Genomic DNA, 27,741 nt, shown 5'->3' with positions numbered 1-27,741 from the left:
AGAGAAGCTAGTTGGAAATCAACAACAAAATAGTTAAAGTTCCCAGACCAGACACAAAGAGCTAAAACTAAAAAGAATACGCTCACACATGGATAAATCAGAGCACCACTGAGAAATTTCAGGATAAAAAAGCAAGTGCTAAGACCTTGCGGAAAGAAAAACCAAATCATCTGAGGAGGAGAAATCAGAATGGTTTCAGAGGCAAATGGTGAAGATATCCAAAGATGACAGCTCCAGAACAGTGAGAAGAAGAACAAAACAACTAGTCCAGATTGGTATAGGTCACAAGGTTCCTGGAAAATGTAATTGAAAAAGATAAAATTAACAGGCTGAATCAATGTCTTTAGAGAAGATTTAGGTAGAGTCTAGCAGTTGAATTAATAAGTTCATTAAAAAAAACCAAACTTTTAAAATTATTAAATCCAGGGCAAACAAAAAGTTCTGCAGAAAATGAAAAGTAGCCACAATATGCTGTAGGGCTCAGGAGTTATTAGCATTTGCAAAGTAAACATTGAACCAGAATTAGAATATAGTCCTATTGCAAGGATTAAGGAAAAATACATGCACACCCATGTGAATCCTCATCTTCCACGGTATGAAGGAAAAGGGTTGTGCCTAAAACTGAAAAATTAAGAAGGCAACATAAACATTTTATTCAAAGATATGGACTAGCCAAGAACTGAAAATGGCTGCCTCAAGAAAAAGGAAAACAGACTAGTGCATTTCTTAATAAGCCACAGAGTTCTTTAAACTTTTATGCATTAAAAATAAAAGTATAAAAACTTAAAAATCATATACAAAAGAATATAACTCAGTACTACTCAAAAGTGGTTGCCAGCCTGCAATGAGAGTAGGAGCTCGCACCAGAACATAAATCAACCACATCGCTGAGAACATTGCTGATATTTTTTCTGTAGCAAGCTTTTCTTGATGAAAGAAGCAATGCCTTGATTTACATTCTGGCTCAAGCGCCTTATATCCTATCAAGGCATTACAAATAGGACTGGGAAAGATCAAGGGTCAGCACACTTTTCTGTACAGGGCCAGATATCAAATATTTTAGGCGTTGCAGACGATTCTGGTCTCTGTCACAACTACTCACCTCTGCCCCTGTATTACAAAAACAGCTACAGACAACATGGAAATGGACAGATATGGCTATGTTCCAATGTATTCATGTCACTGAAATTTAAATTTCATACAATTTTCATGTGCCACAAAACATTTTTTTCGACGTAAAATCCACCCACACTTCACAGACCATACAAAAACAAGTGGAGGGCCAGGCTTGGCCCATGGGCCATCATCTGTCAACCGCTGGGATAAACAGTATAATCAACTTAAAAAAAAAAAGTCTGTGTGATAGTAGTTTCATCTAGTATGAGTGTTTTTCCTTCCCCTTTTTATGCTTTCTATTTAAAAAAATAATAATAATGCTGAAGAATTTCTAAAACTCAGTAAGTTTTGAAACCATTTACCTACCTACCTACCTACCTACCTACATTTCTCTCTCTACTCTAGAAGCAGGCCTATATTCAAATGACCTAAATTTATATTAAAGATACTTACAGGAGAATGGCTATTCCCCTTAACCCTCAGATGGCTTTTATTTTTTTTTTAATTTTTTTTCAACGTTTTTTATTTTATTTTTGGGACAGAGAGAGACAGAGAATGAACGGGGGAGGGGCAGAGAGAGAGGGAGTCAGATGGCTTTTAGAGGCAATTTCCTCTACTCGACATTTTAACAAATGAAACTTCATTGTAACGAAGAAAGCCTCACTCTGTTTTAAAACAAAACATATATACATATCCTGGGATCCTAGATTAAAACAAATAAACAAACAAACAAAAACAAAAAATAAAACAAAAAAAACAACCAGCAGAAAATGTGCCAGCTCTTCTCTAGTTACAAATAAAGCCATATTTAAGAAAAATACAAAGCTACTGACTCAATCATCTACTCTTTCAAATTTCTTTTTTCAGCAATGCATTAGTACCTTGACCAGCAAAGGCCTAAAACCCTGCAAAATTTTCTGGGTTTCTCTTATAAACTCAGTTTCTTTTTTGTTTTTTAATGTCTATTTATTTTTGAGAGACAGAGACAGAACACGAGCAGGGGAGGGACAGAGAGACAAGGAGACACAGAATCCAAAGCAGGCTCCAGACTCTGAGCTGTCAGCACAGAGCCTGACGTGGGGCTCGAACTCACGAACCATGAGATCATGACCTGAGCCAACCGAGCTTAACCTGAGCTTAACCGACTGAGCCACCCAGGCACCCCTCTATAAACTCAGTTTCAACTGAAGAGGGTCTAGCAGGGACAGTACAAGATACGGAGACCCTCCTAAGCCTCATCTATATCACAAATATCAGACCCTCTCAGAGTGATGATGGTGAAAAACAGAAGACATGCTTCCCTTGCTGAGTGAATGATCGCCCTTTCACCGTGTAGCTACAGTCTTAGAACAGATGACAGGAAACATAAGCAAAACCAAGTAGTTCCAATTAGGTGGAACAGCCATGTCCAAGTTTCCAAGCTAGTGCGGTCCTCACACAGAAAGGAAGCAGGGGTTCATTCTGGTCTGTACCAAGACTTGGAAGATGCATGGGGGAGTATCCAACCAGGAACTTTTCCCTAAATAGGATAAAAGACCTAATTATGCTTAGGTCTCAAAGACCCAATTATGGTTAACCTGACAGCTGCCTGGAGACCACCTATGACAAGAAGGAAGGAAGCCACTTGAGCACTCTGTGACTTATTGCTTTGGGCATCATAAAAAAGAAAGTGAAGAAATTCAGCCAATTCCTCAGAGACTGTTAAAATTTGACCATTCTAAGAGAAACCAGACCTGGATTTTTTAGGCTGACAGTGCCACCTAGTGGTATTCCATCTTCAACTCATTTGGGACAGCCACCTCTCAGCAGATATAGATATGTTAATTAACTTCTTTTAGTTCAGGAAAACAAAGCTTAAAGCATCTCTTGCCAAAAGTAAAAATAGATTGGAAAACATGACAGCACTTTGGTAAAGTGAGGAAAACAGGTCTACCGCTCACGGTACCAAAGCCAGCAATGAAGAAAACACTCAGCACTGCTGATGGACCCAAACAATCTACTGAGTAGCACTAGTTCCTGTCAAAGGAATCCATCCCAGGACACTTCAGGAGAGCTCTCTGGAAAAACACATCACATGAGAAAAAACTCAAAACCACGAGAGTCCCAAAACAGAAAGAAGAGAAACCTGAGGTCACACACACTTTGACATGGGAACTCTAAGAGAAAGCCATTTGCTAGGCAAATAGAAGCCCTACAATATGAGCGATCTTTCAAGGTGGCAACGTCCACAACTTTAACTCATGAACTCCTAATGAAGTTATGCAAATTTATGACAAGTTCTTATGGTTTCTAATTCCCCTGCAATAAACACATGCACGTACACAACCCTTACACACACAATCCACACACCACTGGCTTGCCTTAAAACAGAAATGCTTCCAGGCCTGGCTTGATGGTTCAGAGATCACTGTATTGTCACTAGCCTGACAATGTCCACTATGCATCTCAAGACGCTGAGAATGACTCACCTTGGCAACAAACTGCTTGTCCTTTTGGTCCAAATTAGCAGTAGGAGCCACATAGTCTCTCCATATTCTCAGCCTGCGTTCCTTGGCAAACCTGGCAACAAAAACAAGGATGCACATCATTCAGACAGAATAGGTCAGCAAATGGAACCCACCATCACCATGGGAGCAAAGAGTACGGCATCCTTCTCTAACTCAGAGACACGACACCCAAGGGCAAGGCCACTGGTCAAACCAGAACAGAGTACAAAAGCAACAAGAAAGTGTACCGCAACTGGCATCCAAGACATACACGCCCCTGGCTGGCTGACCGGGATCTAGCTGTGCAGCCTTTCTAGCCCGGACAGTACAAGTCCACCTTGAATTAGCTCTTTAGCTTATCCAGCATCTCCTCAGTGACTAGTAAATGCCACGCACTGGAATGACAAACACAGAGCAACTGCTCTCAAGTGGGAAGAACACCCACATCCAAACAAACAAATGTATTTTTTTAAAAAGCATAGGGCTGCTCAATTTCCATTTGAATTTTAAAAAAGACTATCAGCTAACCAAATCACCTTTGTAGTACATCTAAAGAGTAAGAAAAGGGATAAAAATCCACTAGGAGTTCACTGACAAAAGTGCAAAAACTTGTTGGCAAAAATCTGTTTTATGGTACTAAAACCATCAGGCATTTTTTCAGTCAGGCTAAGAGAGGGAAATGGAATATGTGCAAAAATTTTTTAAAGCCAATGAACAGCTAGATTTACAAATAAGCTTTTTGTGTTTTGTAATGACAAGTCTTTACAAATAAACGGATACAGGTCAAAGGGAAAGGAATCATTATTTCTGAAAACAGTACTGCCACTTTTTAAAAGAAGAACTAAAAGGAGAAAAAGACAAAGTAGCATGTAGTAGCTGTAAAATACATAAAATACTTTGATAGAGATTTAACAATGCAAGCAAGTCAAATACAGCATGCAAAACAGCAGGCAAGTAATCACATATTATTGAAATATGATTTGCATTCCTTAGTCTAAACCTGTTTTTTAATGATGTGCCCTCTTAAAAATCCATAAAATCTACAGATGTTATAAAACATGTAGATACTACTGCCATTGTACTCACTTTCTTCAAAGAGAGGCAGGAACTTAATGCAAGAAAAAATTATCAACAAAAATTGTATTTAGAATAATGGATTTACAGGGTTTTCTGAAAACAAAAAAAAAATTCTGAGCATCACAGAATAATCAGAGGTATTTGGAAAGCTGTATTGTAAGAGTATTTTATCTTTTGAATTTAGCTGTGGAATGTAAAGACTAAAAAAATTTCACAGAACCATGGTGTTTTTAAATCAGATACACCATATCTAATGGCCCAGATTAAAATCTACTTTTATAAAAAGTTACAAGTATTTCTGCTTATAGGCAAAGAAGGATATGAAAGATCCAAGGGAAGAAAATTATGGTCATACAATTCATGTTCTTGCGTATCTCTGAGCTGTGTACCTCAAAGGCCAAAAATGTAAAGTTATCCAGACCATTATAATTCTATGATTCTGAAACAAGCCATACAACACACCTCGAGAGTGAATCACTGGCATCAGTGGTTGGTGGTGTTCTGCTTAAATGCACCCTGGGAGATGGTGGCCAGGACTTTCCCCAAATATCATCTCTATTCACCTACTCTTGCTACCTGCTTCATGGTCTTCCATTTACCCTGTCAAGTGAATGAAATTCACCTACGCCCAGAAATTCTTGACCTCAATACTTGAAACAGCCACCTAATCTTTGGAATATCGACTATTGTTTTCCTGGAAATAAGTTTCTTCTACATCTGCTTTAACCATGAGGCACCAAGCTGAAAACATGACAACGGTATCTCATAGTTGCATTAGCATTTTTAATTGACATGTGCTTCAATAAATGAGGGCATGAGGCTTCATTAACAACACTGAACGGTCCTGTTTTAGGACCCACAGGCTCTATGTTTCCATCATACCCCTGGCTCCAGCATGCCTATTAGGTAGCAGCCAGTAAGTGACTGCATCATCTTCAAACGAGCCTCAAGCTATTTCATTCCAAATGCCTAAAATCCAGAATTTAAGTGAGGTGCTTGGACAAAAAGTGACCCAAAAACATTAAAGCAGCAAATCTGGTGAAGAACAATTTCTAAGTGAAAATCTAGGCCCTCAATGTACAGCAGTGAATCAGACAACTAAAGACTTATAAGTAAACCACTCCTCTGTAAGATCCTACCCTTTTGTGGAATTTCCTTAATCCATTACTGAAATGTAACAAATACTGACATAGATAGGGGAGAAAAGACCACTAGATTTCTTTCCCTAAAAATCCTAAATAAGATCCCTGGGCTAGAAGGCTTCCCTAACAGACCTTACCTCTCAGCTGCCCTCAGCTTTTCTGCTCCCCGAGTATAAACTGCAATCGACCAATCCACACAGCGTGCAAAACCTTCCTTCAGGAGGAGCTCTGTGATGTTGCCATTCTGAAAAACAAGGCAAATGAGAAGGCAGGCATAAGAGAATCCATTTCTCTAGACTTCTGAAATTAACAGCCACAAATTATACTGCAGTTCACTGAAGAAGGAAGGAAGGAAGGAAGGAAGGAAGGAAGGAAGGAAGGAAGGAAGGAAGGAAGGAAGGAAGGAAGGGAGGGAGGGAGGGAGAGGGTAGAGTTTCTCTCATTAGGAAACCAGCCCCAAGATGAGACACCCCACTCTGCGGCCCCTCCTAACAGCCTTGGCTTCCCATCCCCACAACACCTAACACAGTAACTCTCACTTAACAGGAGTAAGATAAATGTTAGTGGCATTGAATGGAATTGACGTTTCAATAGCTCTTCTTGTGGGCAGAGGAGGATGTTAATCTTTAGTAGAGATTACATCTCATTATTTCCTTCCCTAAGATCAGCACTTACTCCCCTTTTCATAAGGAGAGAGTTGAAGAACAGGCTGAGGAAAGGAATAACTTCAGCTGCATTTTGCCCAATGAATTACAACTCCCATTCTACTGTGCCACAGAGCCATCTGGTAGGGCCCCGGCAGACAGCGAGTACTCCAGAAGAAACAGACATGACCCTGGCACACTCCAAACCAAGTGTCCCAGCCTTCCACAACGGCCATCATGAAAGAATTCTCCAGCCAAAGAATAAGAGTAACAGGAGTTTATTCTGTACTGGACATAGGGAACAATAATGAAAATGCATTTACACTTGGGTGTTATAAAACAAGGTCATTTCCTTTCCGGGAGAAATCCACCTACCAAAGTCTATGCCCAGGTAGAACGGATAATCACAACTAAAATAACATAAAGAACCTATTTCTGACTCAAAAGCAGAGTTAGGAGGTAACTGGATTAGGCCTGGGGTACACAAAGTAATTTTTCCATAGAAAGGATTCCTCATCATAGTTCTACCAATACTTTAAAAAGCTACCTTCTAGACCTACATATAAACCTCAGCAATCCTATTCCACATGTTTCAGTGCCACTTCTCACCTGTGTGGCAGCCTCGCAACTTTCTCTTCTCAACATCAAGGACCAACACTTGAGGAAATGTCAAGAGCTCCTCTTCTTACGAACTCAAAAGTTGAGATCCACTTTCTAAAAGTGAGTAGTAGCTCAGCAGATTTGTCCAACTCTATCAGCTAACTAGTATCTCCCTAGAAAATGTCTCAAAGATCAGATGATAATCCTGCCAAGATCTTTAAATGGCTCTTAAATACAGAGAAAAAGAAGAGAAGCAAACCACAGGCCATCAAACACCAAATGCACACCCCACACCCACCCCCACCCCCACCCCCATCCAACCCCACACAGCCCAGCCTGCATGGGCACACTCACTGGATGAAGGATGGTACCCAGGATGTTTTGGTTGTGGCAGCTCTCCAGAATGATCTGAACATCTCTCTGAAGTAGTCGAGACTCGGTGAAAAATTTGGCCTCTGCAGCAAAAGGCTCTGGTGTTTCACTGCCATCTGCTTCCCGTCGAAAAGTTGGGCACTAAAGCAAAGGTAAAGTAGGTGGGTAGTACAGCCTAAATGTGAGTGCCAGGCACTCTCACCCCACACCAAACCAGCCAAAACCACAAACTCCACAAAGCTAAACCAGGTAAGGTCTCAAATCAGGCCTTATAACCCCTTTTTTAAAACATATTGGTAAAAGTGACTAGAAATAGATCTTCTCAGACTTCTTGGTAAGGCAAATAAACTCAGGTCACTATCATGAGGAAATTTTAAATTATAGTTGAAAATGACCCCTTGCCAAGAAAAGATTCATCAATGCCTAGTTTTAAATTCCTGATTTTTTAAAAATCAAAAATGGATACCCCACATTGAGACAAACCATTCTCAGCAAACATCAGAACCTCCCATCTCTCTGGGTCTCAACAACCTCTCCACACAGCCCACTCCAAACAGACACTGAGTACTTTAAAATAGTTTTTTAAAAAATCTTTAAAATAATTTTCTAATCTTATTTGATCTAATGAGAACAGTCCCACTGCAAAGCCTACAGTATACAGTACTCTAGTCAATGTTAATGGCCCATACTAGGAAGAGTCAATAAGTCCAAAATCCCAGAGTAGAAGAATCCACTTGTCACTGAACGCTTCTACAAACCCTATATCCACCCCATAGCCCAGTGTATGGTCTGACCTTGATCCCTGACAGCATGACCGTAACCAGGTAGTAATCTGGGAGGAGCAGGGCCCTGACCACACTGCCGTCCCGCACATGCTCGATGATAGCTGTGTGACAGAAAAAATAGCTTAAGTCATTAGCAAAAGTCATGCCAGGAATGAACAATACCCAACCAAGCTGCATTTAACACAGTTCATCTCCCCAAAACCCTCAGAAAGCCTCCCTCTGAGAAGTGACAAAGCACTGGGAGATCACAAGTGTGCACACAACAGACTCTTCTACAAACTACTCCTGGGAATACAGATTAGACTGACTTCTCCATCTTCTGAACTTCCTGGGATCTCACGGCTCATCCCTGAGCTTTGTTATCCGTAAGCTAGGATGCTTATCTGAGTACCAGGTGCCAGCAAAAAAATAATGGGTCAGATCTGTTAATAATTTTACTCAGTCTGTAGTTAACCGGGTCTCAAAACTGGGCCAAGAACTATAGCGTGCGTGCGTGTGTGTGTGTGTGTGTTTACATCTTTACAGAATATACATTTCAGGGATGTTATTTAAGCAGCATCTTTTAGAAAACAGGAAGATCCCCAATGTGGAAAATTACCAGCAATTTACTACCCTGCACCAGCAAAGGACTAACTTCTGTCAAAATATACCTGATGTAACCTATGTAAACTGCATTCAAGTTACCTTCCAAAATACCATGGTGTTGTTGCACTCTTAACAATTCCTTTAGATACCAAGTAAAATAGTTTTGGTAAACCTCAAGAAACTTGAGAGCAAACAGAAATCACCCTGCATCATGTCGGTCTTTTCCCACTAGCCTCACCATTGACAGGCTTCTGATGGTGCGAGTCCACAAAGTGCCTTGGGTTCTCAATGGTGTACTTGAGGTCCCGAATAGTATGTGAACCGTTCCCCTCACTCCACATCCCTTTCTTAGCTGCCTTTGCTTGTTCCTCACATTCCGAGAGCCGGTTCTGCTCAGGACTAGGACGTGAAAAATAAACATGTGTGGGTTAGTGAGTTCACAACAAGAAGGAAAAAAAATCAGGCTCTTCTTTGAACTCTTTCTTCAGCATCTGCTCCCCTTGAAGATACCAAAGCACTCGTTTTAGATCTATGGCTGCAGACCCAAGTCTATAACCAGAAAATCACCATGAATGCAATTTCCGGATTCCAGACTTGTTCCCTCAAACAACAGATTCGCTCGTAAGAGCATTTAATGAGAAGATACAAAGAACACACATCTCGGTACTGCCACCATCAGTGATTACAAGAGAACAAGTTGGTGGCTCACAGGGAAGCCACTCCAGGGGGTACAGCTTCATTTAACCATCCCAGAATCAGGAACTGGAATCCAGGCAGAGCTCAGCAGGACACAGCACAAAGAAAGGGACTAACAATCATCCTTACTGCTCTTGTCTACAGAACAGAGCTGGGGAATGCAGAGCAAATACTGTTATTATAGATGTCACCCCAAAACTACTTACACATTCAATAAGACCAGCTCAGCAAAAACAGTTTGAAAAACCTCCACTTTGAAAATGGAAGACTCCTTCTTCATGAAGCAAGAAACCAAATATATAGGAGAACAGCCAGAAAGCCAAAAGATAGACCAAAAAACAAAGTGCATGCTCTCGCTAGCTCGGTCGCGCGTGCCACGCGCGCGCTCGCTCGCTCTCTCTCTCTCTCTCTCTCTCTCTCTCTCACACACACACACACAGACACACACACACACACACACACACACACACACACACACACACACACACACGAGATAAAGGAAACTGTGAACTGCAGGGCCTTTCCACAATCTCAATACCTTAATGGTGACATTAATGGCTGTATGCATAAATTCAGTCTCCCACGTTGAGCAGTAGGGATACCGGAACAGGGATCCCTGACCTACAATTTCTCAAGCCGGAAGTCTTCAGTACTGTTGTGTCCCCCTTCCCCCCAAAAAGGACAGTCACATCGTTGGGGACCCAAGATTGCAAACAGAATTCAATAAAAAATGTACTTCAGAGATAGAAAGAAGCAAACATAGAAACCGAGAAAAGGAGAATTTAAGTAAAGACAGCTTCAGAGAAATAAAGATTGGGACTCCAGGGGAGATTTCTTTGTTGAGATGGTACAATATAGGTATGGGCTTCTTAAAAATTTTCATTCTAGTTGCAAACTGGATTCCTAAAAACTACTGCCAACAATAATCATGCCAACAGTCCTTAAGATATAACTTCAGCATGCTTCCAAAACACCACCTAAGACAAATGTTTTTATTCATTAAATTCCCACATGCTCACTCCCCAAGCATAGGCTCCAGCAAATGTTTTTCTGCAGTTAAAAAGGACCCTCAGAAGTGTATGGTGAAAGGGCTGGCCCCAAAGTTTATGAAGGCAGGAAGAATGCAAAAAGTACATTCTTGCCTTTGCTCATTCCCATCACTGGTACAGTTCATGCAATATTTACCTAAGGCCTTTTATGCACCAACAACAGTCACATATAATATATCAAGGACTTAACGATTTAAACAGCATCTTTAACCTCCAAATTACTGATGTAACATATCACTTTTCAGAGACTAAAGTGTTAATTAAAGCCAGCTGCAATCCATCCTACTGCAAGCCAATACTGGTGAACTTGAACACGATACATGTACTATAAAGCTTACATAACTAATACTCATTTCCATTAAGTTCACACTGCCATTAGCTAAACAAATACAGTTTTACCTATTAACCATCTACAGATCTACGGACCAAAACAGACTTATAAGGCTTTGGAAAGAGACAGAATTTTCCCTGATTTTAAAAACAGAACCATTGAGCCCTTATCAGTTACCCTTGCTTCTTCTAAGCAGCAGCTTTTTGCTTTGAATTCTATTTATTCACTTCACTTTATTTTTTATTGCACTTACTTCTTGTGCATGCTATATTGTATATTTATTTGTTTATTGGGTTATTGTCTGTCTCCCCATTAAAATGTTAGCAGAAGCTATCTCTGTTCATGGCTATATTCTCAGTGCCCAGAACACAGCCTGGCACATAGTAAGTGCTCAATAAATCTTTTGGGATGGATGGATAAGTACTCTGTAACTGAAGGTCAGTGGTATAAGACATAGCCTATTGACTCTTATGAATATAAAGAATGGAAGTATCTTGTCTCAAAGCCTACTTTTAAAGGCGTTATACATGTCAAATGCCACTAATGAATGCTGAGTTACTTCCTGGCTCAGAATAATCCACACTGGGGCAGGAATGTACCAAAAAGCAGGAGAGCACCAGAAATTACCCACTGTATGCCAGGGGATAGGAAAGAAAATGCAGCAAGCCACTGTAGAACTGACTACCCACCCCACTTGAGTAACCCCAGCTCTCACAATGGAATAGAAGGGGACAGAAGAGTAATGAACACTTACTTATTAGCTCTCATGCCTTCTCTCCGGGTGGCCAAACCCTCCGCAACCAGAGACTCTGCAATGTTTTCCCCATTGGTATCTGAGGAGGAAAAAGGGAATTAAACACAAGATTCAAATCTCCCTCCAGCAGCAGCAGAGCTCAAATGGAACCACTTTAACCCTTAGCTCTTCAAGGAGAATGATGTTGCCAGAGAATTGGACAAGGCAGCAATACAGTGTTGGGTTTTTCAGAAAACCTCTTCTCCTAAAATGTCTACTCTCAAAGACCCAAAGGTCTATAAATCTTCTTAGGACTTTGTTTCCAATTTTCCTGTGTATCTCCCAGGCAAAAGGCAATCTTGGGGACTGAAGGAAAACAAGGCACATACGGCAGCCCAGGAGAGTATAAATATAAAGAACGCTGACCTAAGGAGCAGAGGTCTGGGGCAGAATACAAATTCTGCCACTTGCTAGCTTAGACAAGGTCTCTCGGTATCTTAATTTATTCATCTATAAATAGGGAAGAGTACCTGCCACGTGGCTTTTTGTGAGAATTAAACCACAATGTCTGTAAATCTCTTAGCACAGTGCTCAGCATAACAGCAGGAATTAAAAACAAATCAAATGAGTCGTCACACCTGTACAATCATATGGCTTCGTTTAGGAATGTCTATCACGTTTTACACAGAAAGTCCAATTCCTCCCAGGATGCCCTATTATCTGCTCCAAGAGGACACCAAGACAAGCTACACCGTTTGTCAAAGACTTTCTCCTGCTTTGGGAGACACGGGGGCAGAGGTAATGTCTAGGTTTCTAATCTGTCATACAGCAGCAGGCAAGAAAAATGAAGTTGAACTTAAAACCCAATCTGATTAGGTTCTACCTGGGCACCTGAAACATTAATTGCATTTCCATGCTATTGAAAAAGGTTTCAGACTGTATGTTCCCTTAAATCTCTGCTTGTCAGACAAAGTGATAAAGGAATCGCCACATAAAAATCTTTAATATGGCAGAGAACAAGGTCCCAGATAAACAAACACAGGAGTCTAGCTGATAGGTAATGTCAGCACAGAATAAAATTCTGTTGAGATTTATATTCGATACACTATATATCAACTTCTATAAGCACTAACAATATACACACCACCCCCAAACCCAGCCTAAATGCCTTGCCATTAGCATTACCCAAATTTCTACAGAATCAAATTAAACCTCTTTTCCTACCAAGGAAAGTTCAGATGAATGATATTTCTACAAGGAATTCTCAGGTTCTGGAGCGCTTAGGTGACTCAGGCAGTCAAGCATCTGACTCTTGATTTCGGCTCAGGTCATGATCTCACAATTGAGATCAAGCCCTGCCATTAGGCTCTGTGATGCACCTGGACCCTGCTTAAGATTCTCTTTCTCCTTCTCCCTCTGCCCCTCCACCCGCCCCCCTCAAAAAAAAAAAAAAAAAAAGAATTCTCAGCTTCTGAGGCTGAACACGGATCATAAGAACCTTTCCACTGAGGTTACTGTTGAAACCAGACACAGACACACAGAACTATCTGACATTAGCAAGTATTGCACTGGTTATTTCAAAGCAACAAGAATCCCAAAGAGCAAAAAGTCAAAAGGAAGGGTTTTTAAGGGTTTAACAATTAAAGGAAAAGTTGAGGGGTGCCTGGGTGGCTTAGTCGGTTAAGTGTCCAACTCTCAGTTTCCACGCAGGCCACAATCTCATGGTTCATGAGATCAAGCACCACGTTGGGCTCCAGGCTGACGGCACGAACCTACTTGGGATTCTCTCTCCCCTCTCTCTCTACCCTTCCCCCCAATCACGCACACACGCTCTCTCTCAAAATAAATAAACTTGAAAAAAGAAAGAAAGAAAGAAAGAAAGAAAGAAAGAAAGAAAGAAAGAAAGAAAGAAAGAAAGAAAGAAAGAAAGAAAAAGTTGAGCAGTAAGGTGCCAAGAGGTCAGAGGGGTGGAAAGCATGAAAAAGCCCAGGTACAAACAAGATGTGTGGTCATAAAGCCAGCCAATTAGTTGCACACCAAACAGCTTTCAGTTTCCTGGCACAGAGCACGATGAAACGGCTGTTGGCTGACCCACTTCTAAAAAGTGAGTTCTGATTGCTCCTTCAAAAGGGAGAAAAATACATTTCCGTGGGCTGGACTCCCAAGGGAAGCAACAAAACATGGTGGATAGAATACTGAAATGGGGAATTTGTAGGCCAAGGATCTGACTTTTGCTTATTACTTATCAAATTATAAAACTGATCAAGTCACAATTGGGACGATATTCTGAGCAAGTGGACTGTATTTTCTCCAAATGTCAGAGGACTAATCTTTTTTTTTTTTCCCAGTAAGTTCTAAATCAACCACAAATTCCCAAATTCTACCATTCTTCCACGACATAAAAAGAAGTGAGTAGGGCGCCTGGCTGGCTCAGTTGGTTGAGGGTCCAACTCTGGATTTTGGCTCAGGTCATGAGCCCAGGGTTGTGGGATCGAGTCCTATGTTGGGCTGTGCACAAGCATGCAGCCTGCTTAAGATTCTCTCCCTCCCCCCCTCCCTTCCTCTGCCACTCCTTCAAGCACACACAGGCACAAACACACTCTCGAAATTAAAAATAAAGAGTAAAACTTAAAAAATTAAAAAGGAGGGGTGCCTGGGTGGCTCAGTTGGTTAAGCGTCCAACTTTAGCTCAGGTCATGATCTCAAGGTTCATGGGTTCCAGCCCCGCATCAAGCTCTGGGTTGACAGCTCAGTCCCCGGATCCTGCTTCAGATTCTGTGTCTCCCTCTCTCTCTGCCCCTCCCCTGCTCGCACACTCTCTCTTTCTCAAAAATAAATAAAAACATTTAAGAAAATCAAAATAAATAAATAAATAAATAAATAAATAAATAAATAAATAAACAAACATTAAAAAAATTTAAAGGGAGAAACCATGAAATAGGATACACATAAGGATACTAATTATCTAAGCCACTGTTCCTTTCATTACAAATGGCATTGAGATTTCATTACATTTCATTACAAATGGCATTGAGATAAAAGAGTTGAGTGAAAATATTAAACTTTAAGTCATTTAAACCTTTAAAACTGAAAGATGTAAGTAATTCCAAACATTCTTTCAGTATATATTTATTGATCACCTCCCATGTACCAGGTTTTATTTTAAACACTAGTACATTAGCATGCTACAGTATATCCAGTTTATAATTTGGGTCAGTTTTAAAAATAAACTTTCTAAAAACAAAGACTTTAAATGTCAATTTCCCTCAACATAAATACTTAGGCCATTTTAGCTGAAGGCTGAGTTTACTTAAAAGAACTCTTAAAGGTGGTCCCTACAGAAATTACCTATACCTGACATTTTCGGTAGTTTCAGTGAGGTCTCTGGCAGGGCGACAGAAGACTGACCAGCTGTTGTGGAATTGCAATTTTTTAGGTGATAAAATCCTTGAGTGATTACATTTTGAAGACCGTGCACTTCTGTCTTCCGTTCTTTCTAACTGGTAGCCATCCAACAATAACGCTTAAGTGTTTTATATCCTACTATGTTATTTGAATTTTGGGTAAAAAGCAAATTTGTATCTTTCTGAAAAGATGACTAATCCTACAGTTTCCCATGCAATCGAGAAGCAGGTAGCCATCTGTCTGGGAGGGTGAAAAGGGTGTTTGTCTGCTGGGTAAATCAAACAAGACAACTCCATGGTCATCCCTAACTCACTTTTCTAAGACCTCTACGCTTAGAATCTTAAGAGGATGCTGTTAGCCATGCCACATACCCTGTTTACTTATTTCCAACTACTTGCTACCCAAGTCAAAAGATTATCTAAAGCAGCTCAGTAGGAAGGTTACTACATCAAAGAATCACAGAATTGGGGAGCCTCGGTGGCTCAGTCGGTTGGGCGTCTGACTTTGGCTCAGGTCATGCTCTCACAGTTCATGGTTCGAGCCTTGTGTCGGGCTCTGTGCTGACAGCTCAGAACCCGGAGCCTGCTTCCAATTCTGTGTCTCCCTCTCTCTGGCCCTCCCCCACTCACAGCCTGTGTCACTCTCTCTCTCAAACATAAATAAACAATAAAAAAAAAATTTAAGAAAAAAAAAAGAATCACAGAACTTAATCAAAGATTATAAAAAAAACAAAACAAAACAAAACAAAACAAAACCCTATCTGCTCCCAAAATAACTCCCAAAATGGCTGCTTTATGGAGAATATCCTACCAATCAATCCTTTCAATGTCCGATTTCTGTTCAAACTCCATTCCACAATCATACTCTCCTCTCCCTCTACCTAATCCAAAAAAGATCAGAACACCTAATGTCCCATGAGCCATCTGGCCCAGTGAAACAATAGGTATATGTGCGCCCACGCACATACACTGAGTACATACTTTGCTGTTTTGCATATGCTATCTGTTTTACAACTGTTTTACATATACTATCTCTTTCAACTCTCTCAATAGCTTACAGATGAAACTAGAACTTACAAAGGTTAAGATTTAAGTAAGGGTACACGGTAACAGAAGCCAGAATTCTTTTTTTTTTATTTATTTTTTTTAATGTTTATTTTTTAGAGAGACAGAGTGTGAGCAGGGGAGGGGCAGAGAGAGAGGAACACACAGAATCCAAAGCAGGCTCCAGGCTCTGAACTGCCTGCCGGCAAAGAGCCCGACGTGGGGCTCGAACCCTCAAACTGCGATATCATGACCTGAGCTGAAGTCAGATGCCTAGCCGACTGAGCCACCCAGGCACCCCAACAGAAGCCAGAATTCTAATCCACATCTACAAAACTCCAAAGCCTGTGTTCTTTCCATTTCATTACAAACCAAGTGGCTTGCAAAATCCCACAAGCCCCAAACAACTCTTCCTTTCTTAAAAAGCCCCAGGAGAAGAAAAGCCACAAGACAGATAAAGGAAATAGAAGATGCAATAGGAAATCTATAGGAATTCAATTAGCACTATGACCTAGAAGCACAGAGCCACGGAGTTCCACAGGCTGATGGCTAATATAAGGAAGAATGCTATGGTGTAGTACACACATTTAAACCAGGCCAGGAAAGCAGACACAGGAGTAAACAAGGAGCAGGAATCGGGAGCAATCCCCTGCACCTTTGCACCATGACCTCTGATACTCAAAGGACTTTCAATTACACCTACAGCCAACTGTCCTAGAACTCCCGCCACCAGAACTCACCCTGGACTTCCACCAGATAAAATCAGATCTTTGGAGAAACTTTAGACATAGATAGAAAGGAGTCCTTTTCTCCTTGCTAACTCACCTTTTCCAAGGTAGATCATGCCATACTCTCGCCCCTGGGGAGTCTTGTTTTCTATTGTGAAACAGACTTCCTTCCCAATCAGCTTCTTCCGAAGGAACTCTCGGGCAGGAAATGCCCAGGGCTGAAAGACAAAACAAACGTGTCACGTAAGAACTGCCTAGTTCCCGACTATAATCAGCATTCAAGCAACTTCATTCCTTCAATACCCTGGCCCTATGCTAAGCCCTGAGGGGAATATAAAAATGAAATGCACACAACATAGATTGCACACTTAGGGGGCTCATAAAAAAGGAGAATCTAGCAGTTGACTTAACTAGCACAGGCCCTGAAAACAGGCCTCACAGCTTCCCAGATATTGGCAGTAGTACTTTCTCCTCCACCACTTTCTATTCAGATCTATAGTTTACTTCATGAATAATAATTGCCAATAATTTTACAGCACTTGCCATGAGCCAGCCACTACTCTAAATGCTTTGTATTTATCAGCCCACTCCTGAATGGGAAGTCCAGGCTCCAGGAACTCACCTAGTCAAAGGGAAAACATAAAGAACAACCACCTCCATTTGTTTGTCTCTTTCCAGTTTGCAAAGTGCTTTCACAAATTATTAAACTAGCCTGAAAGCAGCTAAAGGCACTGTCAGAGTAAGTGCAAGGTTCTAGTGCTCCTATTTCCCAGAGTGAGTATCCTGCTCAAGAAACAGCTTTGCTGGCGCACCTGCGTGGTTCGGTCGGTTAAGCATCCGACTTCAGCTCAGATCATGATCCCACAGTACGTGGTTTCGGGCCCCATGTTGGGCTCTGTGCTGACGGCTCAGAGCCTGCAGCCTGCTTCAGATTCTGTGTCTCTCTGTCTCTCTGCCACCTCCCCTGCTCACGCTCTGTCTCTATCTCTCTAAAATAAACATTAAAAAAACTTAAAAAAAAAAAAAAAGAAGAAGAAAGAGCCTTGCTGATACCCAATCCCCCTACCTTTTTTAAGAACAACAGAGTTGAGAAGGGCAAGATCTATTCTCCCCAAAATGTCTCCTTTTCCTGCTGTAGTCTGAGGCTGTGCCCGTGGGACCCAGGTCCCACAACCTTAGGGAAGACACCAGTAACACGCCCTGGTAAGGGGTCATCTTGACAACTGTGGTTCTTTCCTGTCACCCATCTAAGGCTCTGACACAGGAGGTGAGCCACATATCCACATAATGCCAAGGAGTCTCCATGTGACCTCCAGATCCCCACCCCATCACTTCTAGGATGGTACAAAGGGAGATGTCTCCTCTGAAGCAGTCCTGTGTCAGCAGCCACCTGCACTTGAATTTACAGTCTAGACCTAGCTCAGTGCCACCAAGTTCCCTCAGAACAGAAATGAGGAAGGAGGGCGTATGAGTTCAAGGAATATACGATCTGCAGGAGCTCACGTGCAGGAAAAATGCAAAGTACAAAAAGGAAAAGTGTATACAACATGCGTACGCTGCCTGTTACAATCGCCTGGAGCCACAGGGCTGGGGCTACACATAGTAAAGGCAAACAGTACATGACTGGCCTGGGAAGGAAGCCTCTGCTAACCTTTTCAGGACATTAAGATTATTCCATGGAGTTATCCAACAAGCTTTTCTAAAAGAAAACGCCCATATGACTTCCCAGAAACCAGAAGTCAATCAAAAGATGGCAGTTCACCAACCCGCCGGACTGGTGTTCACAAAACTAGTACTGTTGTATAACATCAGTTCTGAACGCTTCTAGGAAGAACTGATCCTGTGTAAGTGCTCTCAAAGACAGAAAAACAAGCTTATCCTCACTCATCTAATGCTCTCTCCTCAAAGCACCCAAGAGCAAAAGAGCCAATTACTCAATGGTCATAGAAAGTTCACCGCATTTTCATGTCCCATCTCTACCCCCTTAAAATGAAAACAGCCACCTGTCACCAAAAAGAGTCTTATAATTGAAAAATGAGCCCAATTATCAGCCACATCACAAAAACAGTACTGAATAAACTAGCACAGCGTCCTCCATTTTTATTACCTTAGTGATCCACTTAAAAAACATCCTCGGCTACAGGTCTGATGTTCAGGATTCAGTTTTGAGTAGCACGCTAATAAATATCTAAAATTCAGTAATACACGCTTTGCCTAAAACTTGGATAAGCTCTGACAAAACAAGTAATCTTAAAGGAACTTGATTAAAAACTCATTTATCACGGGTCAGTTCACAAGGAACTATGTAGCACCTATGAGGAAACCTCCAATTTCTACCAACTAAACAAAATTACTAACAGATTTTAAGACTTGCTGAAGGAGCACCCTTTTCTTAGGACCTCATGTTTTACAGTTGGTCAGTCACTAGGCAATAAGAGAAAGCCATACTCTAGGTCTTGGAAAGGACATATACTTAATCCTATAAGAAAACTAATTTAATTTCTGTAATCCTGCTTTCTTAAACCAGCCTTCTCAAGTTGTGTTCCATCTAGGGTTGGGCAAATTCACTAACTGCACAAGACTAGCTATGAAGAGAGGCAACAGGGACCCATGAGAGCTACTGATCAAACCACTCCTCACAAGGGCAACAGAGCATTCCAGGACAAATCTTTGTGCAAGTGTCCATACAGAGGACAGCCTGCAGACGGCTGTCTGCTAGAGAGGGCTATCCCAACACAGCCTCCCAGAACAACTCTAGGAACAAGAATGGGAAAGTTGCCCAAAGCATTTATCAAGGAAGCTCCAGAATGGCCTAATAGGAAGAACAGCTGTGGTCCTTTCATGATGTCTCAGAGCTCAATCTAAGAAGCAAATGGCTAGTAAGCAGTTGAGACTCAAAATTCCCTTTTTCCTTTAGAATGCCCAACGGCTGGCAATCTAGCAGCTTGCACTCTGCTCTCTGCCTCAAGCAAGGTCTGAGGTCTACCACGATGAAATGAGTTTTTTAATTCCCATCTTTTCTTCGAACCAGATGGACTGCTGAATTACTGTGAGAGTGTAAATCCTTAAAACTAGCTACTTTTGGCCATGGCCCAGTGCTCAATACGTCTTGTCCCACCTTCTTATCACCCCACCCACCGTGCCACATGTGTATGTAACTAATCCCTCAAGGCCCCACGACCCTACCACCCTAATTCTCAAAAGGCCCACTGAAAGCAGGACTGTTAACACTCATTTCTGTATTTCTCCTGAAACCAACACAGAGCTTCACACATAACAGAACTCAATAAATCTGTGGGAAATAAGTATGTAATTCCCACAATGCCCATCAATGCAGTATCTAGGCTGCCTAGAGTAGCTAGGCAACACTGGAGATTAGCCTGCAACAGGGCAGAGAGGCCTGGGAACATACAGTGGAGCCGCTTTTACTGCCACACGGCTTGGGAGAGCTGAGCCTCTTTGAAAGAAGATATGATGAGGGAAGTATGATGTGGGAAGGCAGAGAATAATCAACTAAATGATATTTGGGACAGTGATACAAAGGGAAGCAAATGAGCAATACCATCCTGGACTCTACCTGAATGTGAAAAAAATGGACAACCTGCTCCAAAACAGCAAAAAGCCAGAAAGAAAGGGCACTGCCACATTCCACAATCCACTGATCCCCCAAAGGAAACGCTCAGGTTTTTTACCCTCATTGTTCACATGTTGATTCACTGTGTATCAGTTTTGTGTTGGGCACTGACTGGGCACAAGAAGAGAGATGAGCGATAAGGTCCTTCCCCTGGACGAACTTACAGTGTTGCAGAGGAAGACATATAAGCAAGGAATGAATGTGAGAATAATATCTAGCAAGGGAATAAATGAAACTTTGTTTCAAAAAGATCTGGGAGCATATAGAGAAAGGCTTAGAGGGGAGGAGACTGAAGGCAGAAGCACCATTATTTCAGCATTCCGAGCACACTATCAGAGTGAAACAAAGAACAATAGGAGTAGTAATGAAGTTTCAAGGATGGAGAAGAGAGATCTTAAAGGAGGCAGACTCTCTAGGTCTTGATAAAGGCCTGGACGTCACAGGGCAAGGAGACAGCAAGGGAAATCAGGTTTCTGATTTGGGTTATCAGTGGGCATCACTGGTCCCTTGAGCCGGAGCACCTTCAAAAGCACAGTAAGGGGAGAAAACCAGATCACAGCAGGGAAAAGAGAGACTAGATTATCAGGACAGAGAAGAAGTGACTGTGGCTAAGAAAGGGTGAAATCTGTAGCCATCAAATACTTCATGTCTCAGGGACCTTTGAAGAGTTACCAGGAGAAACTTAGTGAGACAGGGTTGCTCTGGAAGAGGGGGAAGAAAAAAAAAAAAAAAGCACCACACTGTATAAATACATGAAGCTATAATAAGGGCTGGGATCAGATCACGGAGTATTCTCTCAGCTAGAAGAGTTCCTGTAAGATTTTATTGTACTGTTACATAGGATACAGTTAAAATATTTCAGAACAAGTTCCAACTGGCCTTGTGTTTCTCTGCCCTAGATTCCCATCCACGAAACAGGAAATTAAAACCCAACCCTTCTTTCTTAGAGACTACATTGCTTCTTTCTTCTGGGGCAATGAACTTGATCAGCCCTAGCCAGCCAGGGTCAACTCTTCTCCTCACAGGAGCACTCAAGCTGTTACACAACACACAATTGAAAGGTAAAGAACTATTGAAAATGCTGGTCAAGAAAAGCACTTATAGCATGCAAAATTTGAAAAGTGCTATGAGAGAATTAATCTTCAGGGATTAAGTCTAACAGTACTAGGAGTATTTATAACAAATTAACAAATAGCAGTAGAGATTACAAGTAACATTCATCAAGTACATTATAGACATGTGCTAAGTGCTTCACATGATCTTGTTTAAGTCTCCCAAACAATGTCTACACTATCACTATTCTCAACAGTTGTGGTCACTGATGGAGGACCAATGAAAAAGAATTTCTTTGATCTACTTTGTCATTATCCCAAGAATCTAACTGGATTAGTGTTGACAGCAGAACTATGGATAAGTTGTCTCTATCACTATTTTCTAGAATATTGCTTCACTACTGTAATTCAAACAAAATGCCCCTTTTATTATAGATTCTTTAAAACACATGTTTTCCTTAAACAGAAGATCCACCATGAACTACCTTTTTTTCTTTACTTCCACGTCAGGAAACAGCAGAGGAAAGCTGAGCTACCAAACTTGCCCAACATCATCAAGTTGGGGAAAGGACAAGTAATTAGAACCCAGAAATTTCACTTCTAATGATAGCCAAAGCACTACTTAAGAAGAGACAAGAACTGAGGTTTCAAAGTATAGGAGCCAAGAAGACTAGACCATACCAAATTTGGACTCACAGCAGCTACTAGGAGTTCAAGGTAGACCACAGACAGAGGTAGAGTGATAGGGCAAAGGAGGGGAAGGCAGGACAAGCTTGTAAGTCTCTCAAATCGCCATAACACAATGGTTCTCGACTACTGAGCCATAAGCTACCTTGAGAAAACAATTAAAAACTCCCTCCCTTGGGGCACCTGGGTGGCTCAGTCGGTTAAGCATCCAACTTCAGCTCAGGTCATGATCTCACGGTTCATGGGTTTTAGCCCCACCTCGGGCTCTGTGCTGACAGCTCAGAGCCTGGAGCCTACTTCGGATTCTTTGTCTCCCCCTCTCTCTACTCCTCCCCCACTCACGCCCTGTCTCTCTCACTAAAAAATGGATGTTAAAAAATAAAAAATAAATAAAAAAACTCCCTCCCTTAACAATGCATGTTTACACAAAACTTTGCAAACAATTTCAAGGGGTTCACAGATGGATCCAAGATTAGGAATCTGTAATAAAGCACAGGCATTCAATACACTCCCATTTATGGAAGTGAGAATGTCTGCTTGGACAGGCGATAATGTATCTCTGGAAGGAGACACAAGACGCTAATGACATCAGTAGTCCCTGGAGAGAACTGGATTTTTCACTCCATATCCTTCTGAATTTTGAACGTGAATGAAGAATTCAAACACAAATTAATAAAAGAATGCTGCCATAACCAACGGCAGCCTCCAATGGCTGAGAGACTACCTAGGAAATATTCCAACCTATGTCCCATGAGAAGGAGTGACAACGCCGACAAGTGTGCAGAGGTGGGAAGCCTATGGGAAAAGGCAGGAAAGGCAGGAGAGACAGGCCGGGCCAGGGATTCATTGCTAGCGGTGTTGAGTGTGTGAACTCTGCCAGCCACACGGGTGCGTCCAGAGTCATCGTTCCTGTGACACAAAAATACTCAAAATACACAGGAAAACAAAGAGTACAAATGTGCATCAGTCAAAGACATTAGGCTAGAACCCGGGTCCGCAGCCTCAGGGAAGCCTCTGGAAGCACCCACCTCATCCGGTGTATCTTTTGCATCAGGCTGTGTGGCAGCTGCACGGCGGGCAAGATTTCCAGCTCGAATGTTGCTAAGGTTGATCTGCCTCTCAGGAGGAGGCCCTCCACGGGGCTGTCCGCGGACAATGATAGCACACCCTGAGAGGACCTACGGAGGGGGAGAAAAAGAGAAAATTAGTGGTCTAGAGGTAATCTCACCATAATGTAAGGTGTTCCCTCACCGTATCCCCAACATACTTGGCACCTTGGAGGCATTCAAATAAACGAATGGGATTGTTCTTAATTTCATTATGAGAAACACCCACAGGAAACGCTGGGCTACATTCTGAAATGACAGACCCAGAAATAGTAGTAGGAATTAAACAAACAACAGAAAAGTCATAAAAGAAATAGACTGTTCAGGATAAAGGGCATGTGAGACATGGAGATGAAGGACCTCTGAAATTTCATGCCAGCAAGCACCACCACCCATGCTCTTTTCAATTATTAAGAAGTTAATGTCTCCACCCACACATCCCGTTTAGGAGGGAAGCAAGCAACGGAAGGCCTAAGAAAAGGGGAAGCTGAAGGAAGAAGCCCCTACACTCCACCCACAAGAGGCCAAGTACACCCAATGCTGCACGTCCCTTGCGGACAGCACTCAGTCTAGGCCAAGGGAGACACACAAAGTGATCCAGAAAATCCACGCTCTCTAGGATTAAAACCTTCTAGCTCTAAGAGGCACCTTATAGCTCCCAAGCACAGTAGCTCCTTTTATCCCTCTAATCAAAGGCATCAGGCATAGAACCCACTTGCAAAAGAGCTCTGAAGCTCACTAGGATTTAACTTAAAATATCTGCAGGGGAGAAGGGAGGATCTCAAGTGGGAGAACAGAAGAAAAGGCGTATAGAAAAAAATGACAAACGTCACCCAAGCTATTCAAGTTGTCTTTGCTCAGCAAGGCACAATTTAATGAACAGATGGACTGGAGCACTGGCTTCACTAGATCTAAAAGACTCCCAATCTCACGCTTCAGAACAAGGAATAGGTGCTGAAAAATTAGTGATAGGCTGGCGAGATCTGCCAACATAGAGCCCTTCGGTACACAGCACCGCAGAGTTCTCCATAAAGGAACGATGCTTGGAAAGGAAGCCACCCCTATGTACATTTGCTTAGCTGACATTTCTCCCTCACCTCTCCACTTTAATTAATTCTTTAAATTATGAAATATTAATATAAATACAGAAGCACATTTAAGCACCTATATACACTTAAAAAAATGAGCAAACTGAATAACCACCACCCAAGTGAAGAACTAGAATATGCTAGAACCTAAGCTCCCTTCTGTGCCCTACTCTACTTGTAGCCCCTTCCCCGCCGCCATTATGACCACCCCTCCCTTACTTTCCTGTACAGTTTTACCATCTAGGTATACATCTCTACACAATGTAGCTTCATTTTTCCTATTTCCGAACTCTCTCTAAAGTGAGTCTACTGTGTGTGCCCATATGTCACTTGCTTCTTTTGCCCTTTGTTTTTTGTTTCTGTTTTGGGTTTTTGTTGATGTTGTTTTGGTGAAACTCATACATGTTGATGTAAAACACCTGTTTATTCACTTTCATGGCTATATATTTCATTGTATGAATAGAACATATTTATCCAATCTACTACCTTCTTACAGAAACTCTGTCCAACAAATATACACATTCCAATTAAAAAAAAAAATAGTGTTCTGATGAATGCCTCAGTATCACCAATACCTGAAGCACATACCTTGGTCTAAATGGCTCTTCCTTGGCTATACGAGGACACATATAATAAATGATGATCTTCTTTATATATGGCAAGTCCTGCTCTTCATTTATATCCTTTCTGATCAAGTGTCACCAGTCACCAGCAATTAAACTCTATAGCTTCCAACCAGACAGCCTTTCTAACTGCCTCTCCTGAGAACCCATGCCCTGGGCATCATCCCTGGGAACTGACACTCTAAAAAAGACAAGCTCTCAAAGTGAAGCCAGGAAAGAACAGGTATCCTAGAGCACAGGATGTCTGGGGTTCCTGAAATGAGAAGCACCAAAGGAAGTAAAGGAAAAGAGTCTGCATCTGATTCATTTATAGCCAATTCGTCATAATCAGGAGAATAGCACATTGCAGAGTACCTGTACTTGAAATCACTGACGCACAAATTCCAAATGGGGCTGAGGAGAGCCAAACTACATCCAGCATACAAACCAGAGCATCTGTCCCCAATGCCTGCACCTCAGTTTTAGTCAACTTTTCACAAAAAGTAATAAAGTACTCCCAGGAGACCTAGTGCTTCTCAGTAAGCCCAGCTGGAAAAGCTAAGGCCCACGTATAAGAAAACCCACCTTGGTTGATCAAGGTTAAACCCTGATGCGTGAGCAATGACCCACGCTAGGAAAAAAAAAAAAAAAAGTCCTGATTTCTCAAGTCTGACCAAAAACCAAACAAAATAAAAAAATAAAAAAATAAAACCAACAAAACAAAACAAAACAAACACACACCACACTGAAAAGCTCAAGAACAGAAATGACTGATGAGAAGAACCCTCCTTTGTCCCCTAAATATCAGAAAGGTGCTATCTCTAATGCCTCTACTGAATAACCCAGGTCCCTGGGAGACAATAGGTCTATAACTATTACCCTGGCAAACAACTTGTGCATAGGAATTTTGCAAAACTTCCTTTGTACCTCTTCCTCTCTCCCTGAATGCTATTCTGAAGACTGCTGTCAGAACATCTCTGCGTTATTGCACCAAATATGCCATTCAGACAATAGTCAATGCTTGGATTAATACTAGAGAGAGAAGACTTTTACTTTACAGGTTGCTTGACACCTTTTATACTACTGAGTATACAAATTCAAGCAGCAGGCACCAATTCAACCTCCTAAGCAACAAGAATAGATATTCATCGTGGGAGACATTGCCATTCCTATCCCCCCAGGAGGAAAAGGCTGACACGTGTGCATCTCTCCAGTAAAACTTGCTCCCCCTCATTTAGGCATGGCCTTGGTAGAAAAGTAGGAAAAGACCATCTGCAGACCATTAAGAAAGAAGAGACCTATCTAGAAGAGAGGAACTAGTTTCCTTCCTACTATTTATAGAACTGAAATAGTTCAACACACACTACACCTCCTTCTTGCTATCTCCATTTCTCCTTCTAAGAATTGTTAAACTCCTTTCACCTGCCTCATTTGCCAATAGTCTTTACTCAACTTCTTCCTCAATAAAAATATATTAATGGCCTTCTCTTATCCAACGTTCTTCACCAAATAAAGCCAAGAAGAAGTAGCTCCATTGGAAAAAAATTTAAAAAGACCAAGGTTTATATATCAAATTTAAACTGCATCTCCTATAGCACCAAAACAAGTCATTTTTTCCTCTGTGAAAGACCTGACATCTAAGCGGATTAATTTTTTAAATTTTATTCATTGACTGATTCATTTATTCATTGGTTAATTCAATGCAAATATGAGTGCCTACTATGTGCCAGGTATCGTTCCAGGCTAGTGGCATACTCAGTGAAATACAACAGACCAAAAAATCTTCTCTTAGAGAGCGGACATCCTAGTAGGGGGAGACAAACAATAAACATAACAAGTAAATAAAATACATTGTTAGTTTATCAGAATTTTAATTTCAGAAGAATAAGGTTAAGATTGAGAGGAAACTGTCACGGATAATTGTTCTGCCAAAGCTGTACTGATTCACGTTGCAAACTTTCATGGATGCAGTAATTATCCTTAATTGCTAATTTATAGGGCATAGAAAGCAAGTCATATGGTAACTGCTTTATCCAATTATATTAATAAAATGACATATTCTAGAAAAATGATCTTAGCCCTACCTGATACAGCAGGAGGTTTGTGAAAACAGCTGTCACAATGAATCAGTTTGACTGAGATAATGGATTAGACATTTCTCCGCTCTGCCAATAAAGGCTGCAAAGGGACGTGGTGTGATTCAGAGGACCTGGCTTCAGGGCATAAGTTGGACGGTGACAAAGGCTGAGACAAGCCAGCTGAGAAGGAAAATGGGAACTCAAACTGTTCACACCCACATACAGGTTTATTGGGAGAGTTACCTAAAGTCAAACGCTTTATGGGCAGCCACTAACATGTTGCCCAGCAACAGAACACCACATTAAATCTTCACTAGACCCTGACAATTTGGCGCACATAAGTCTTAAACCCCCAGACCACAGACATGAGGAAGACAGAAAACTTATAGAAAACCCTAGTCATGGTACACTTAGCATGTATACTGGTTAAGAAGGTGATGGTACAGAAATCCATTTAAGTATATCAGTAAAGCCAGTATTTTTTCCATAGTACCAAGAATAAAAATCATCTTGGCCTGAGAATGGAATCTTATTAGCTGAGAACATCTCATTAAGCTCTGCAAGAAGAACTAGCTTAACATATATATCTGCCTGTTAAGATTCTTTTTTTTTTTTAATTTTTTTTTTTAACATTTTATTTATTTTTGAGACAGGGAGAGACAGAGCATGAACAGGGGAGGGTCAGAGAGAGAGGGAGACACA

The 27,741-nt window shown here is 41.4% G+C and overlaps 1 protein-coding gene across 2 annotated transcripts in view; it reads right to left on the bottom strand.

The window, feature by feature from the left end:
* Window positions 1-27,741, bottom strand: part of SND1 (staphylococcal nuclease and tudor domain containing 1) — a 422,256-nt gene that overhangs the window by 369,946 nt on the left and 24,569 nt on the right. Inside the window, exons 2-9 of one of the 2 annotated variants that reach the window (XM_011280535.4) lie at window positions 23,194-23,343; window positions 16,890-17,010; window positions 11,638-11,716; window positions 9,046-9,206; window positions 8,232-8,323; window positions 7,420-7,578; window positions 5,959-6,065; window positions 3,585-3,675 (exon numbers count right to left, since the gene is read on the bottom strand). In XM_011280535.4, the coding sequence (XP_011278837.1) occupies window positions 3,585-3,675; window positions 5,959-6,065; window positions 7,420-7,578; window positions 8,232-8,323; window positions 9,046-9,206; window positions 11,638-11,716; window positions 16,890-17,010; window positions 23,194-23,343 (960 nt within the window). Of the gene's footprint in view, window positions 1-3,584; window positions 3,676-5,958; window positions 6,066-7,419; window positions 7,579-8,231; window positions 8,324-9,045; window positions 9,207-11,637; window positions 11,717-12,840; window positions 12,907-16,889; window positions 17,011-23,193; window positions 23,344-27,741 lie in introns of those variants that run through there. The other variant, XM_023250533.2, reaches the window with a different exon arrangement.

The sequence above is a fragment of the Felis catus genome, chromosome A2, assembly GCF_018350175.1.
Source record: "Felis catus isolate Fca126 chromosome A2, F.catus_Fca126_mat1.0, whole genome shotgun sequence".
Lineage (NCBI taxonomy): Eukaryota > Metazoa > Chordata > Mammalia > Carnivora > Felidae > Felis > Felis catus.
Note: the sequence above shows the minus strand (reverse complement) of the source record. Positions and strands in the feature narration are given on the sequence as shown.